This window comes from Ictidomys tridecemlineatus, chromosome 6 (genome assembly GCF_052094955.1).
Source record: "Ictidomys tridecemlineatus isolate mIctTri1 chromosome 6, mIctTri1.hap1, whole genome shotgun sequence".
Taxonomy (NCBI): Eukaryota; Metazoa; Chordata; class Mammalia; order Rodentia; family Sciuridae; genus Ictidomys; species Ictidomys tridecemlineatus.
Genome location: NC_135482.1, coordinates 51,651,610 through 51,666,887, shown reverse-complemented (window position 1 = coordinate 51,666,887; position 15,278 = coordinate 51,651,610). Strand labels below are relative to the sequence as shown.

Here is a 15,278-nt window from a genome sequence, read left to right as displayed (position 1 = left end):
TTCCAAGTTTTTATTTTTAATCATTTTACCCCAAGCTTCCCAGAGCCAGGTTCTCTCTATACCTTATTCTAGATGCCTTCTCCCCGCCTTGGAATGCTGGGGATGGAACCCAGGATCTTACACATGCTAGTCAAGTGCTCTACCATGAGCTACACCCTAGCCTTCCAGTTTATCTGTTGATAGGTAATGAATTGTCCAAAACATGGAGGCTTCAAACAAAAACCACTTTATTTGCCCCTGGTTCTGTGGGCCAGGAGCCTGGGCAGGGCTCTGTGGGGATGGCTCTTCTCTGCTCCATGGTATCTGTAGCCTCTGCTGGAATGCACTGGACAGTCCAGAGCTGCTGGGACTACCTTTTTTCATGGTATTACCTGCAGTGACTCAGTTGGGGCTTTAGGGACTGAAGGCCTAATTCTTAATGCCTGGGCATTGCTTCTTTCCAACATGGCCTTTTATTACTCAATAATCCAAGTCTGTCATGTACAGGATGATGGGCTTCCAAGAGTGAAAGCAGGTGCTATGAAACCCCTCTCTGGCTGAATGTCTCAGAATGTCACTTGGGTGGTCCATTAATCAAGGTGAGACTCAAGCCAGACTGGAGTCAAGAGGTAGGAAAACAAACCCCACTTCTCCCTGGGATGGGGAATATCTGCATCCAGACATACAGGCATTGTTGGCAGATAAACTACCACTCCTCTCAGAAGCTAACCAGGTAAACTGAACAGAGCTCGTAGAAAATTCCAAGATGCCTCCATTTTCCATAGAGACATCCCACTCTTTAGGAATCTAATCCAAAGATGGACCCTTTCCATTTTTTTTTAAATTTTTTTTTTAAGTTACAGATGAACACAATACTTTTACTTTATTTTTATGTGGTGCTGAGGATTGAACCCAGTGCCTCATGCATGCTAGGCAAGTGCTCTACCACTGAGCTACAGCCCCTGCCTTCCATTATTTTCTACTGTTAACCATGACCTAAAAATATGAAATGGAAAATTTCAGGAATAAATAATACATAACTTTTATTTATTGTTACAATTGTTCTATTTTATTAGTTTTGTGATGTCTTATTGTTCCTAGTTTATAAATTTATTTAAACTTTATCATAAGTATGTATGTAAAGAAAAAAGAAAAAAATATATAATATATATATAGGGGTAAGTACATCCACTAGGCGTTCTAGAAAGTAGCTCCCATGGAATGGGGGGATGTACTTTGATCATATTTTAACAGTTTGTTGATATTTTCTAGATTGTCTTTAACTTCCTGAATTCTAGAACTAAGCAGAATTAGCATTCTTGGATGCTTTACTCCACCTGTTAAGGTGCCCTTTCTGTATAAGACAGTACATTTTACTAACACTTGGTAAGTGTTTAAAATGCTTACGTGATTAGGGGTTGTCTTGATTCTTACTGTCTTCAGCAACATTAAGTACTAGCCCTCTTGCTTAAGATTACCTCTTGGGAGTAATTTTTTCTTCTGAACTCTTTGTGTTTATTTACATGCCTGTCCATGGTAGTTCCCCCAGAGGCCTAGTGGAAATGCACTAGGCCTCGCTGCCGTGAAGGGTTGGTGTTGGCAGCCCTTCCCTTTTGGTTTTGACTCTGCGCTCACAGTTGATAATCTCCCATTAACCCATTACTTTCATGTCATTCCATTACCCAATATGAAGAAATTTCATAGTGAATTCAAAGACAAGACACAAAATTTTTGCTAAAGATGTCCTATATACATATATATATATATAATATTTTATTTTAAAATGTCATTGAGCATATACATTTCTTCAGCTTCTTCCAGGGGACATTGCACCTAAGTTTCAAAACACACAAAATAGATCCCCTTTGCTAAACAGTTTTCATTTTTTGGGTTACAAAAGTCAACGTTTCACAATCACAAAGCATAAAGGTACATGGTTCTGAAACCATTTCCAGGCAGATTCCTCTCAATTCACTGTACGTAGGATAGTTTTGGAAACCCAACCCATGACACATTTCCTGACAGATGATCCTCACCAGGGCCTCCCTGGGTCTCCAAAGAAACAAAGAAAACTGGAGGCAAAATCGAAGTGAAAGAGTAACCTCAGGACTCCTCAAAACAAACACAAAATACTCATAGGAGTTGGGAAGAGTGGAGGACACAAGGTTCCTCTTCTTCAAGTACATCACAGGAGAAAACAACAGCACTTTCACAGCCTTACTTGGTCACATCTACCTGGTCGCTACACGAACAAAACTTCTTCTAAGACGCAGAGGGAAAATTAAAGCTATTTACACAGATAACATGGTGGATCAGAAAGAGCAGCGCTCCCTAGAATGGCACTCAAGTCTGACAAAGAGCCATGGTGCTCACGCAAGAGGCAAGTTGAGCTGCTCATGTAGTGTCCTTTGAAAATCCCAGTGTACACATATAAGCCATGTCACCACACAGAACCAAAGCTTGCCAGAGAGGTGGGTGAGGTGTGCAGGCTATACTTCTCTGCACTTGGGAATCCTCAAAAATCTGAGTTCCTAACACAAAATTCTCTCCTGGAGCCAGAGACTTTTACTATTCTCTTAGATCCGGTATTTTTTTTTTTTTTTTTTGTACCAGGGATGGAACTCAGGGGTACCCAACCATTGTTATTTTATTGAGAGTCAGGGTCTCACTGAGTTGCTTCATGCCTCACTATTGCTGAGGCTGGCTTTGAACTCGAGATTCTCCTGTCTCAGCCTCCAGAGCTGCTGGGATTACAGGCGTGCACCACCACGCCCCGCTTAGATCTAGTATCTTTTAAGGTCAGGATGGTTGTTCTTGCATAGGCGATGAATCTCCTTACTTTTGCCAACTGTTCCAGAAGCATTAACTTACTGAAATTAGAATCTCACCAAGCTTAACATATTCCCTCTGAAAACTGTGGGACTGCTGCATCACTTTAAGGAATGGTTAGACCCTCGAACTGGTGTAAACAAAACCACTAACCACTTGTGGCCTTATAAATGTAGCTGACTGGCAGGTGAGGGAAGAGGTGAGGAAAGGGATAACAAGAGGAAAATAAGAATTTTTTTTAAAGACGTGGGAGTCTTTTCCCAGATGTTTCCATACTAGTGCTCTTGGTAAACTGAAAACCCTGCTCAGATGGCCAAGATCTGGGGCTGAATCTGGTCGCCTGGACTTTCATTCTTGCCCACCAATATCTACCCACGTTTCAAATTCTTCCCAAGGAGTATATGAATACTTACAGAGAAGAGTAAGCGTGGACACACTGACTTCACTCAGTCCCATGGAGGCAAGTTGCTAGGAATTTAAAAAATGAAACACTCCAAATTCTCCAAAGCTGAACACTACAGAAAATACCAGAAGTCCCACTTAGGTTTTGACCTATTAGACGGCTGAGTACTTGGCCTAACCAGATTTTCTCCTCTCCCACCCCACTTCAAGAAGAGGCACGCAGAACCACAGTTGGACCACCCTTCACCTCTCCGACTGCTAACCCTGCTTTGGCTTCGTGAGTCACAAAGTTCACGCTTTGGTAGCTGTCTGGCAAAGCTCTGCAGAAGACAGATGGACTGTGAGTTCACACTCTTTAAGAAAGGGTGTCTCAAACAGTCCAAAGAGCAGGGGCCAGCCCAGCAAAGAGATTTAGAGTGGAAAGAGACTTTCATTAAAGGAAGTAGCCACACAACCCCCAAGACGACCATTAAGACTTGACTAGGAAATCAAATGCTTTTCATTACACAAGACTTCCTCTGAGGCTATTAGGGCAAGCAGATTTGGCTTTAAGTCAGATACACAAGATTTCAGAACCACATAGAAGCATGTTCTGCAGAATTCTGTGTTGTCTTTTGACCTTTCCAGGAATGCTCCGAGGTCCAACCCATTATGTAGACACAGTTACTGTCCTGGGATAGGGTCACTTGGGGCCTGGGTGGAAAATAAGGCCAAAAATGGAGTCAGCTCAATTCACACAGCAATATCAGTGCTGGGTAGATCTGCCATGGGCATTAACAAATCACTGTTTCCACTTTTGATTTATTCACCTCATTTGCAGTCTTCCACCTATCCCCCAAACACAAACATGGCTTTAGCTTGCTACTAAGATCTTTCTAAAGAGACTTAATGGGAAGAATTCCTGGATACCTTTCTAACCCAAACCAGCAGGACTAAATGCTACAGATTTTAGGATAATTTGAATGTGGGGATTTCCAGAGTTTTTCCTGAGACTGGCCTTGGCAGTAAATGAATTAGTGAATTGAGTGGAAAGTTGTCATGATATCTACACCCAAATTCTGACTCCAGTGGCTTAAGACTAGAGAAGCTCAAGGTAGGGCCCAGAGAGAGGTCCAGAAAAGGAAAGAAGAAAGTTAAAAAAAAAAAAAAAGACAACAATAACACAGGAAAGATCCCAAAGGAGGTGGCTCAGGGTCCTCCATGCAGGACTTTCTCAAGTTTCTATTTTGTATATAACTTTGAGAGTTGGGGCAAGAGCAGAAAGTTTCCCCATAGCATCATATTGTTCCAGTGAAGCGAATGGCTAACCACCAACGTCTCCCCACAGAGATGTTCAGTGTAGCTCAGATTTACTGAAGGCAGAGGAAACACACGATCAGATGGAGATGGCTCCTAACAATGCCGTGCCCAGCTCGTCTCAGGCAACAGGGTGGCAGACACCTGGAGGGGTAGATTCCCACAGTGCTTCACCTGCCAGACAGGACATGGATTCTACACTATGGAACAAATTCATTCCTGAGTAGCAAGACTCCAGGCCTTTCCTAAGACAATACCTACAACTCCAGGAATGTAGGTGATTCACTCCCCGGGAGGAAAGGTTTTTCTCCTCTCCTCTGGTGAAGGAATTCAGACCAAACATGGCAACTGGAACTGGCTCTCCAGCAGTGTGGGGAAGTCATCCCATGACCTTCTTTATTGGGTTGGAAGAGTGTTTGAATTACATGAAGTTGTCAAAATGGTGACAACCCCTCTTCGGCAGGAAGAGGACTAGGTAATTAGATGTCGTCCTTCCAGGGAGACGGGAGAGATTTTTTTAAAAATCGACTTTGCCATTCCTCCTGGCAGAGAAGTGACAGGTGTTCAAGGGGGTCCAGTGTGTGCTGCTGCTGCTGTGCTTGTGAGGTGTGCACAGAGGTGGATCCACAGTGGGCAGAGGGGTCCCGGTTCCTAGTAGCTACGACATGATGCTCTGGAGAAGAGACTGGGAGGTCAGCATCAGGGAGACTAGCCTACCCAATCTGAATTCACTTGGATTAAAAGAGTGGATTCTGCACCAAACAGCAGAAACACAACTGCTGCTGCTCGACGGAACTGATATTTAATCTGGAGGGAGCTGGAGGACAGTCACAGCTCATGAAACCTGGACCCAAAGCTGTCCTCAAGTGAGGTACGGTGAACTGAATGATATTAAGAACTTTCTAAACTGCTCCAAACTTTCTAAACACTGCAGGTGGAAGGGGGCCAACATTCCAGGATGAAAATCCAGACTCTCGCAGCCACACAAAGAGGGACGCTAGAGATAACAGAGGAACTGTTGGTCCAACGGAACACCCACATTTTCAAGAAAACACTGAAACGACTTGGTATGCAACAGAGACATGGTCGGTCATGCAGTGCATCGGTCCAGATGGCTACCTGGGTGGTGGGGGCTGTGGGATATGGGGACAACCCAGCCCAGGCTGGACTTGGACACAAAAATTCTTCAGGAAAGGAGTTGGAAAGTCCTCGTCCTGTTCTACTGAAGGGAAACAGACAAGATTTAAGGAATGTCAAAAAGAGAAGAAAAAAAAAATCCCTGCCTCACCCCACCAATAGCACAAAAGAATAAAGAGAAGAAAGAAAAAGAGGGGGGAGAGGTAAGGAAGGAGAGAGAGAGAAAGAGGAAGGCAGAATCCCTGAAATTCATCTTGAGCTTTCTAAAGGTGGACGATTTCGCTTTCTGAGGTGTGATCCTCAACTTTCCAGTGCGGCACTTCTAACCCGTAAAGAAGTTGGCAGCTTGACAGACAGAGGAGTCTTCTGCCAGTTCCATCTGAACATGGCTCTGCCCTAGCTACTCTAGATCAAATAAATAGGATGTATGTGCCCCAAATGCAAGAGCCACCTAGGAGGCCTATTTTAAAAACCAACCAAAATATGACACTCAGTAGGAGGCTTTGTTTTCCCCAGCTCTTGTTGAGTCCAGACCTGTTACTAAGGAGATGGAAACCTAAGGGTCATTTTTGAAGCGTAGCCAGAGGCCTCTTGGCAAAGAACTCCCCACCTGGGCTGGGAAGAGATTGCATCACCTGGAACTCAGCTGGGGCACTTCCCGGATCCGCCCTGCTCAGAGGCATCCCAGTTTTCTTCCCCTCGGTCCTCCCAATCCCCTGGGTCATTTTCATGACAGTTTATTTCCATGTATTAAAGGAATGACGTATACAGAAATGTCATCTCCTGAGCCCAGTCGGTCGTTCGATATCCGCCATCCTCTGTCCTTCAGGACACCCCGGGCACGCATCACCAGGTCCTGAGCTGCCAGTGTGTACCTGTGCAGGGAGAGGCAGGAATAGGACAGTCAGAACAGCATCAGGCAGAAGCCAGGGCAGCTGGGTCAGGCGAGAGGCGAGGCTGCCGAGGACGCACCAGTACAGTTGAACAGTTTTCAAACTCCTTTAAATTCAGAGAAAGCTGAGGTCATCTTTTTCCCCAATGTGGGATACCTGATGTGAGATTATTTTTTAGGTGGTGAATGGGCAAGGCATTAACTGTATCTCCTAAATTACTCTACTGCTTGGTTATCTTATTTTTATTTCTGGTGCTGAGGACTGAACTCAGGGCCTACCGCTGAGCTATGGCCCCAGCTCCTATTTTGGTGTTGCTTATTACATTGAGGAGAGTCTCAGTCTGTTGCTAGTGTATCTTAAATCTCAGAGCTTTCCATGGCAAACAGCATCTAGCTAAAGAGGTTAAGTGGGGAAAACAAGAACTTGTGTTTTCAACGTATTTATTTTTAGGGCTATATTCCTTTTGTGACAAAGGATAGCCATTTTCCACTTATGGTAGGGGTAAATCTCCTTTTAAAATAAAATTTTTAGCTGGCCATGGTGGTGCATGCCTGTAATCCCAGTGACTCAGGAGGCTGAGGTAAGAAGATTGCAAGTTCGAGGCCAGCCTCATAAATTTAGTGAAGACCTAAGCAATTCAGTGAGACCCTGTCTCAAAATAAAAAAAATAAAAAATAAAAGGGTCTGGGGATGTATCTCAGTGGTTAAGTGCCCCTGGGTTCAATTCCTGGTACCAAAACAAATGAATATATAAATAAAGTAACATAAAAAAGTTTTTAAAATTGAGTTGATTTTAAAAAAATGTATTAATAATAGAACATGTGTCATAGCAAAAAAGTCAAACTCTTTTTTTAAATTTATTTTAGGTGAATGACAGATAAGCCTTGGTGGGCGAACTGCCCCACTCATCCTTACTAATGTCAGAGTTTCTAGATCAATGTAAGAACAGCGAGGGATCCCTCGAGAATTTGAAAATAAGATTGCCTCATTGTGATTTAAACTATAAAATGAGGAAAGAAAAAGAAAGAGAGAGAATGACCTGATAAGCAGATGCAAAGCATTAACATGTAGACAAAGTCTAACACAGAAGGTCATTTGGTAGGTGTGGGCACTGTTAGCCTGGAAACATAAAAAAATGAGACAAAATACTGGCAGGTGTCTATACAAAATTCTGATCAGCGTAGAGAGAATCTACGCTGACACACTTTGAAGAAATTAAGTTCCAGTGGCAGGGCCCTAATTGGTGTGGGATGGATTACTCTCCAGCCTATGCCCGGAAACGTGACTCACCTGTATTCTGATTTCACATTCGACAAATAACCTTCTGATTATAGTCTGCCTCACTGTGTAGGCTTGCCCACAGGGGAAGAATAAGCTAGTCTAAGAATATAAGTCAGTTACACTTCTCTGTATAATGTTAACTGGCTTTAATTTTTTTTCATCCCTACTCCTTTTTATTTTTTATATTGAATTTAGCACATTGGTTATGACTTAGCACACAGGGTCACACGAAGTTTTCCAGGACTTGTGATCTTTTCCCTCAGCCTCACGAGTCACTGGGATTACAGGTGTGTGCTGCTGTGTTGGGCTTGCATTTTGGCTTATGAATCAATTTTGGGAGCTTAGTTAAGGTAAGCCCAGCTGATAATGAATCTATTCCTTGTTTCTTGATTAAATCAAGTTCTGAACCTGAAAAACTAAGAGCCAGAGTCTGGTAAATCACCAAGAAGCTAACCATGTCCCCCTAAGGCTGTTGGAAGCCAGCCGTGGACTTTTATAAGGGACCACCCTGATATTGCCAGTGACCTTTCCCCACATGGAGTGTCTCAGTTGAGTCTTCTGAACTCTGAACTAGAGAATTCCTTCCATTAAGCAATGCTCCATTCCTTCTGTTGAAACGCCTATTCAATTTACAAATGCTCATGTTAAAAAGACCTGTTTTTAAGAACAAGGCCTGTAGCAAATGATCTCAGGATCGTGAAGGTTCTAAGTCGTAGAGTGTGTGAGAATCAAGTCTTCTTGTGCAGCCCGGGGAACAGACAGAGGGTAGCATACACTAAAGAGAGGACGTGGTGCCTAATGCAAAATGAATCCCCTTCCTCCTAGAGGATGGGGAGTCGCTGGGTGGGAAAGATACTGTTTTCTGTCTGTATTGAGAGAAGTATTAGTTCTGAGGCAGAAATTTCTCACTTTTACTTGAGGGAAGATGCCACCAGTTCATCCTCCAACTGTTCTTCTGAGATTAGGAAATAAACAGAAAGGCATCCAAAAAGACCTTTGACTGAACACATAACTGTCTCAAAATCCACATGCTGCAACTCCTATACTGCATTCAAAAGAGCCTCTCAATGCTCACCACAGGGTCCTCTCCGTTTTATATTAAACTGTTTATGTGAAATGCAACCATGCAGGCAAAGGCCAATGCTAAGGTGATGTTTATTATCCTGGTGACTGACCAGGCTCTGGACCTCAGCTGTCCAGAAACCTGGCTGAGTCAACAGTCATCAGAGCCGAACACACCTTAACCCCGCTCATGAGCCTGCAACGAGATGTAGAAAATTATGGCAAGCTGTGACAAAAATACGGCTGACAATAAAAGACACTCAGAGAGGTCAAGAAAGCAGACAGGAGGACTCCAGACACAGCTGTCTGAAGCTCTTATGTCTGGAGGCAAAAAGGCCTCCACAGGTCCCTCAGTCCTGGAGAAGCCGCTGAGTTCAAAACAAGGTTAGCTGAGGACGTCTCGCTGGCTCTGTTCAAGTCACGAAAGAGCAACGTCCACGGTGAAGGCGAGAGACCATGCTGGTATTGCTACTGCTAGTGACTTTTGGTATTTTAAAAATGGTCAGAATTAGCTTTGGTATTTTAAAAAGCAGGCATTAGGTCACCTAGAGAAGCTGGTTACCCGGGAAACCCTGAGGGCTCCTTATCATTAAGGTCTTATTGTTAAATATGATTGTCGCTCATTCCAACATGACTTCCTCAGAGGCTGCTTCTCTCGTCACCTTCCGTTCTGTCTTCTCTCAGAAGAGAGAAATCGTCTGAGAGAGAAATCCACTCTTGCTTTCTCCGTTTCTTGCTTCCTATTTTCTTCCTCTGTCTCTTATCAGTAGGTCCAAAACCTTTCCCAATCCGTCCTCATTAAAGCTTGGTCCAGAGGCAGCTTCTCAATATTATTTCCAGCACAAATACCACTGACCATTTTCTTTTCTTTTTCTTCTTCTTTATTTATCTATTTTTTTTTATGGTGGGGGGTGGGTTTAACCAGGGATTGAACTCGGGGGCACTCAGCCACTGAGCCACATCCCCAGCCCTATTTTGTATTTTATTTAGAGACAGGGTCTCACTGAGTTGCTAAGTTGCTGAGGCTGGCTTGAACTCGAGATCCTCCTGTCTCAGCCTCCCGAGCTGCTGGGATTGCAGGTGTGCGCCACCTCGCCTGCCGTTCCACTGACCATTTTTTTTTTTTTTTTTTATCCTGGAGATGTATTCTTGAATCTTCCTTTCTTTTTTGTTTATGACATTCCACAGTCCAAGTTCCCCTCATGAGTCTGTATTTCCCTGGCATGTGGCACAAGTTCTCTTAGATGCTACTTTGTCTTCTTTGTGGGCTTCAATTAAGACTTAGGAAGGGGGCTGGGAATGTGGCTCAAGTGGTAGCACGCTTGTCTGGCATGCGTGCGACCCGGGTTCCATCCTAAGCACCACATACAAAGATGTTGTGTCCACCGAAAACGAAAAAATAAATATTAAAATTCTCTCTCTCTCTCTCTCTCTCTCTCTCTCTCTCTCTCTCTTTTAAAAAAAAAGGCTTAGGAAGGACTCCATAAATGTTCAGTTATTTCCACTTCCAAGGTGATTTCCCATCCCTCATCCTGAGTTAACGGTATCTTTTTAAACTTTGCATTATTTTAATTATATTTCACTGGTGGCACATGGCTAATGAAAATAAAATCAAATATTAGAGTGAGAGTAATTTGTTTATTGTAAAAACAGGTATAGCTGAACTTACTCCCTTCCTTCACACACACACACACACACACACACACACACACACACACACACACACACACTCTTATTTTGTACTTTCAATATTTGTGTTTCTCTTTTGCAGTGCTGGTGATCAACTCAGGGCCTTACTCACGCTACGCAAGTACTCTACACATGAGCCACACAGCAGCTTCCCTTTGTTCTTGTCAGGTTGATAACTTTTTAAAATACCCTCCTCCTCTACAGGTTTGGAAGGATTTTGGGTGCTACTAGGGATTGAACCCAGGGGTGCTCTATCACTGAACACTAACTACATCCCCAGTCTATTTTTTTTTTTTTTTGAGAAAAAGTCTTGCTAAGTTGCTGAAGCTGGCCTTGGACATAAGATCTTCTTGCCCCAGTCTCCTGAATAGCTCAGATTATAGGTGTGTGCCACTGCGCCCAATACACTTTTTTTTTCCCCCTGTGTATTCCTTCCTTCTGGATTAAATTTCCTTCTATAGAAGTACATTTTTAGTAATCCTCTTAATAATGGTATGTGACATTATTAAGGCTAGGTCTCATCTAGCCTTCGAACAACAAAAATGGTTATTTTTTGCCTTTTATCTTGAATAATAATTTTTTTGGTATAGAATTCTAGATTAGCTATTATTTTCCCTTAGCAGTTTTGAAGATGCTTTTCCACTTCTGTTTCTAGTCTTACTGAGAAGAAATCTGTCTTTTATCATTCCTTTATTATTTTATCATTTATTCCTTTATTATTTTATCATTCCTGTTCTAACTGGTAGCATTTCATATTTTTTTTTTCTCCTGGTATTGGGGACTGAACCCAGAGGGGCTCTATCACTGAGTCACATCTCCAGCCCCTTTTGTTTTTTATGCTAAGACAGTATCTCACCAGACATGGTGGTGCATACCTGTGTAATTCCAGCAACTCGGGAGGCTGAGGCAAGAGGGTGGCAAATTCAAGGCCAGCTGCAGCAATTTAGGCCCTATGCAACTTAGTGTCCCTGGGTTAAATCCTAGTACAATCAATCAATCAATCTTGATAGGTTGCTTGGGCTGATTCCAAATTTGGGATCCTCCTGCCTCAGCTTCTCTTATTTCTGGGATTATAGGCATGTGCCACTATATCCAGCTATTTTGCTGTTTATGGTATGAAGTTCCACTAACAATGGGGATTCCTTTTTATTTTCTCATGGTTAGAATTCATTTTATTTCTTCAAACTGAAAATATTTAATTCTGAAAAATTCTCAGCCAAGAACTTTTTGAATATTGCTTCTGCTCTAACTTTTTTTATATATTCTCCATAAACTCTAACTAGGCCTTCCCATCTTTACCTCCCAGATTTCCACTTCTCTGTCATCTAAGAGCTTCTTCAGCATTTATTGTTCATTCCATTTAGCGAGCTACTTTATTTCAGTGACAGTGTCTCACTATTGTGAATTTCCATTTGGTTCTTTTCCGGGGCAACCTTACAATTCTATTTTCACACATTTAACTCTCTTCTCAATCTGTTTCTGTTACATGCAGGTTTTCTTTGGGGAGTCTTTAACTGGATCCAGTTATTCTTTCTCAGAGTGGGTTTGAAAATAAGATATAAGCTTCTTTTCAGAGAGCATTTTATTATGTGCTCCAGGTTATCCACAGAAATTTTAAAATCTGTCTTTACCTGGTGTTACAGTTTGGAACTGGAATGTCCCTCAAGGTTCAAGTGTTGAGGGTTTAGTCCGTAGCCATTGGTACTATTAGGGGGTGGTGGAAACTTTAGAAGATGGGGCATTTTTGTAAGAGGTGCGTCACTGGGGAAGTGACCTGGAAGTGTATACCTTGTCCCCAGCCTTTTCCTCTTGCTTTTTCTGCTTCCTGGCACCATGAGCTGAGTAGCCTTTTCCCCATCATACTCTAGCCACCATGATGTTCAGGTACAAAGCAATGGAGTCAACTGACCATGATCTGTAACCTCTGAATCCATGAGCCAAACCAAATCTTTCCCTCTCTAAGTTGTTTTTCTCAGGGATTTTGTCACAGTGATGAAAAGCTGATTAACATACTATGGGCTTTCTATTTTCTCTTGCTAGAGCATGTTTATGTTAATGATGATTTTGGGTTAGGATCCACTTGTCACATTAGTAGTATAAGGATTCACTTCACATTTTTTTCTTATGTGGTAGGGCTACACAGCCATTTCCTCCTTATAAAACTTGAATTTTGTCATGTATCTGCTCTCATCCAGGTACCCATGTACTTTAGGGAAGGACTGATCCAACCTGAGGGAGAGCCTAGGGAGAATCCCTAGGCCTCATTAGTGCATGTGATATTCCTCCCTGTCCAACAGTTGCCTTACTGGACAATTGAAGGGGAATGATTAGACACTGCATTTGATAGGTGAACAGTGCAAAAAAGCTCTAGAACCAGCTTGCTGACATGTTGATCATGCTACAGGAGAGCCAGCATTGGAACGAAAGCAACTGGGTCAGATGAAGTCATCTGTAGGAAGCTTTCCTTATAAACTGGTGGCTCAGAACAACCCCAGGAACCCAGTTCTTGGGAAGCTATTTGCTTCAGTCTCCATACTGGAGGCTAGTGGACATCTTAGAGTTCATTAGCATCCACATTCATGAGTCACACTGTCCCAGGCATGAAATCATTTGAAGGTTGCTTATCATCAAGACTGGTGCAAAAAGAAACTGGAAGCTGGTCACACCGGCGCACGCCTGTAATCCGGGTGGCGTGGGAGGCTGAGGTGGGAGGATCCCAAGTTCAAAGCCAGCCTCAGCAAAAATGAGGCACTAAGCAACTCAGTGAGACTCTGTCTCTAGATAAAATACAAAATAGGGCTGGGGATGTGACTTGCCCCTGAATTCAATCCCCAGAATCAAAAAAAAAAAAGAAAAAAAAAAAAAGGAAAAGAAAAAGAAAAAAAGGAACAACTGAAGAGGAAAGAACTGCATCTTCTTCCTTCCATTTCTACTTCAAATTTCTATCTTACAAGAGCTGCGTAGGTTAGTAATGATGAAAAAAAAAAAACCATGCTTACTGTGTCAGTAAAACAGGACTCTATTGATTTTGGTACTGAGGCGGAATACAAGGGCATATATGTGCCATAGACAGAGAGATGTAGGGAGAAAATTTGAGTTAAAACATAAAACACATGCATAAAACATGCAGGGGAGCAGTAAAGAACAGGGTGCAGCTGAAGGCAGGGAACGGGAACTGGATCCTGTTATATACCTACTGGAACCATAAGGCAGGGTGAGGAGGAGCCTGGTGTTTCTGGAAGCTGGATGTGGAGCAGCCTTAGGGCGTTATGGAACGCCTTATTCAGGACTGCCTGGTCAGGCCGTATTAAGGAACCCTTGGAGTGGTTTGAAGTGCCCACTCTCTCCTGAGGAAGATTCTCCCCGGGAGACAAGTTTTGAATGTTGAGTACATTTTTCTTCTCTGGCTGAAGCTTTTCAATATTGATCAGCAAAGCTCTGCTGAGAGAAATGGCTGCTGGGGAAGGATCTGACTTGGCAAACTTCACAGGGCTGTGCTCTGAAGGGGAAGGGAGCCGAAAAAGGACAGCAGGGGCTGAAAAGGAAAACAAAAAGGGAAGAGGGACTGAAGAACCACGGGAAGGCCAAAAGCTCTTTTCACAATCACCTACTTGAAAGTCCGGGCAGGAGGAGGCCCATAAATCCTCGATTCTCTCTCTTGTCCTTGCCATTTCTGTGACAGTTCTTGATTCTTTCACCTCTTTAGTGACACATAAAAAAGGGCTCAGGGTGTGGATTGCCTAGATTCCAACCCTGGCTTTCCCACCACGCGCACGAGTGGCTCTGGAAAGACTCGTTAGCTTATTGGAGGCCCTCTTTTCTTAATTGTAAGTCTGGAATAATAATTGTGCAGACCGTGAAGGTTCCTGCGAGGACCAAATGAGATTTTTCCATAAACATTCAGCACCAGCACGGTGCTGGCACATGGTCAGAGGTCAATAAATGTTAGCTATCATTTTCCTCATTAGACATAAAATGCCTTTCTCCTCCTCATGAGATTTTTGCCTTAAGTCATCTACCTCTCAGAGAGTCTGGTTCTTACCCATCTGAATCACCACTGAAGTGTCAAAAATAAGTCAATTTCAGGCTTTAGGCTCTAACCATGCTTACAGTCTTTCATAGTGCTAGCTGGGTGGGAATTTTTATTTGCCATTTGGATGGTATGGACAGGGTCTTATAAGAGGGAGGAACTGGGGAATTAATGGGTTCCAAATATTTGCATACAAAAGGCAGCCTCCATCTGCTGATACCCCTCAGTAATACCATGTGATGGGAACAGGAGGAGGAATCCTCTTTGCATTCTGAGCAGGCCTGAGATTTAAGAGGTGGAAGACTCCCCCCACAGCTTTGGAACGTTGGCCGGGATCTATGGTGACTGGGTGGTGGAGAATGGGGGCTGGCTTGGAGGTGGCCTTTGTTGTGCTTGGAAAGTGGCAAATAGACCTGGTAGGAGGGACACATCTAGGTTCACCAATGGGAGCCAGGGCCACACCCTGGGAACCAAGCTCTGAAGCAGTTGAAGCTGGTGAAGTTGCTCACACCAGCTTCTGTCCCCAGCCTAGGGTACAGGGACTCTATCCAGGCAGAGTATCCTGAAACACTGGAACAAGGACAGGCTGGAGACAGCTCCCCACCCCTGAGGGAAGGGGGACAGGCTTTGTCCACCTCTCTGCATCTTGGCACTGTCTCCCTGGCTTTTTTAGATGGTGA

General features: G+C 43.3%; 1 protein-coding gene across 1 annotated transcript in view; it reads right to left on the bottom strand.

Annotated features, from left to right (window-relative positions):
* Positions 1 to 1,737: 1,737 nt before the first annotated feature.
* The window catches only part of Ppm1h (protein phosphatase, Mg2+/Mn2+ dependent 1H), a 261,180-nt gene continuing 247,639 nt past the window's right edge, over positions 1,738 to 15,278 (bottom strand). The window contains exon 10 of the mRNA XM_005328684.5: positions 1,738 to 6,518. Coding sequence (XP_005328741.1) covers positions 6,371 to 6,518 — 148 coding nt within the window. The 3' untranslated portion in view covers positions 1,738 to 6,370. The remainder of the gene's footprint in view (positions 6,519 to 15,278) is intronic.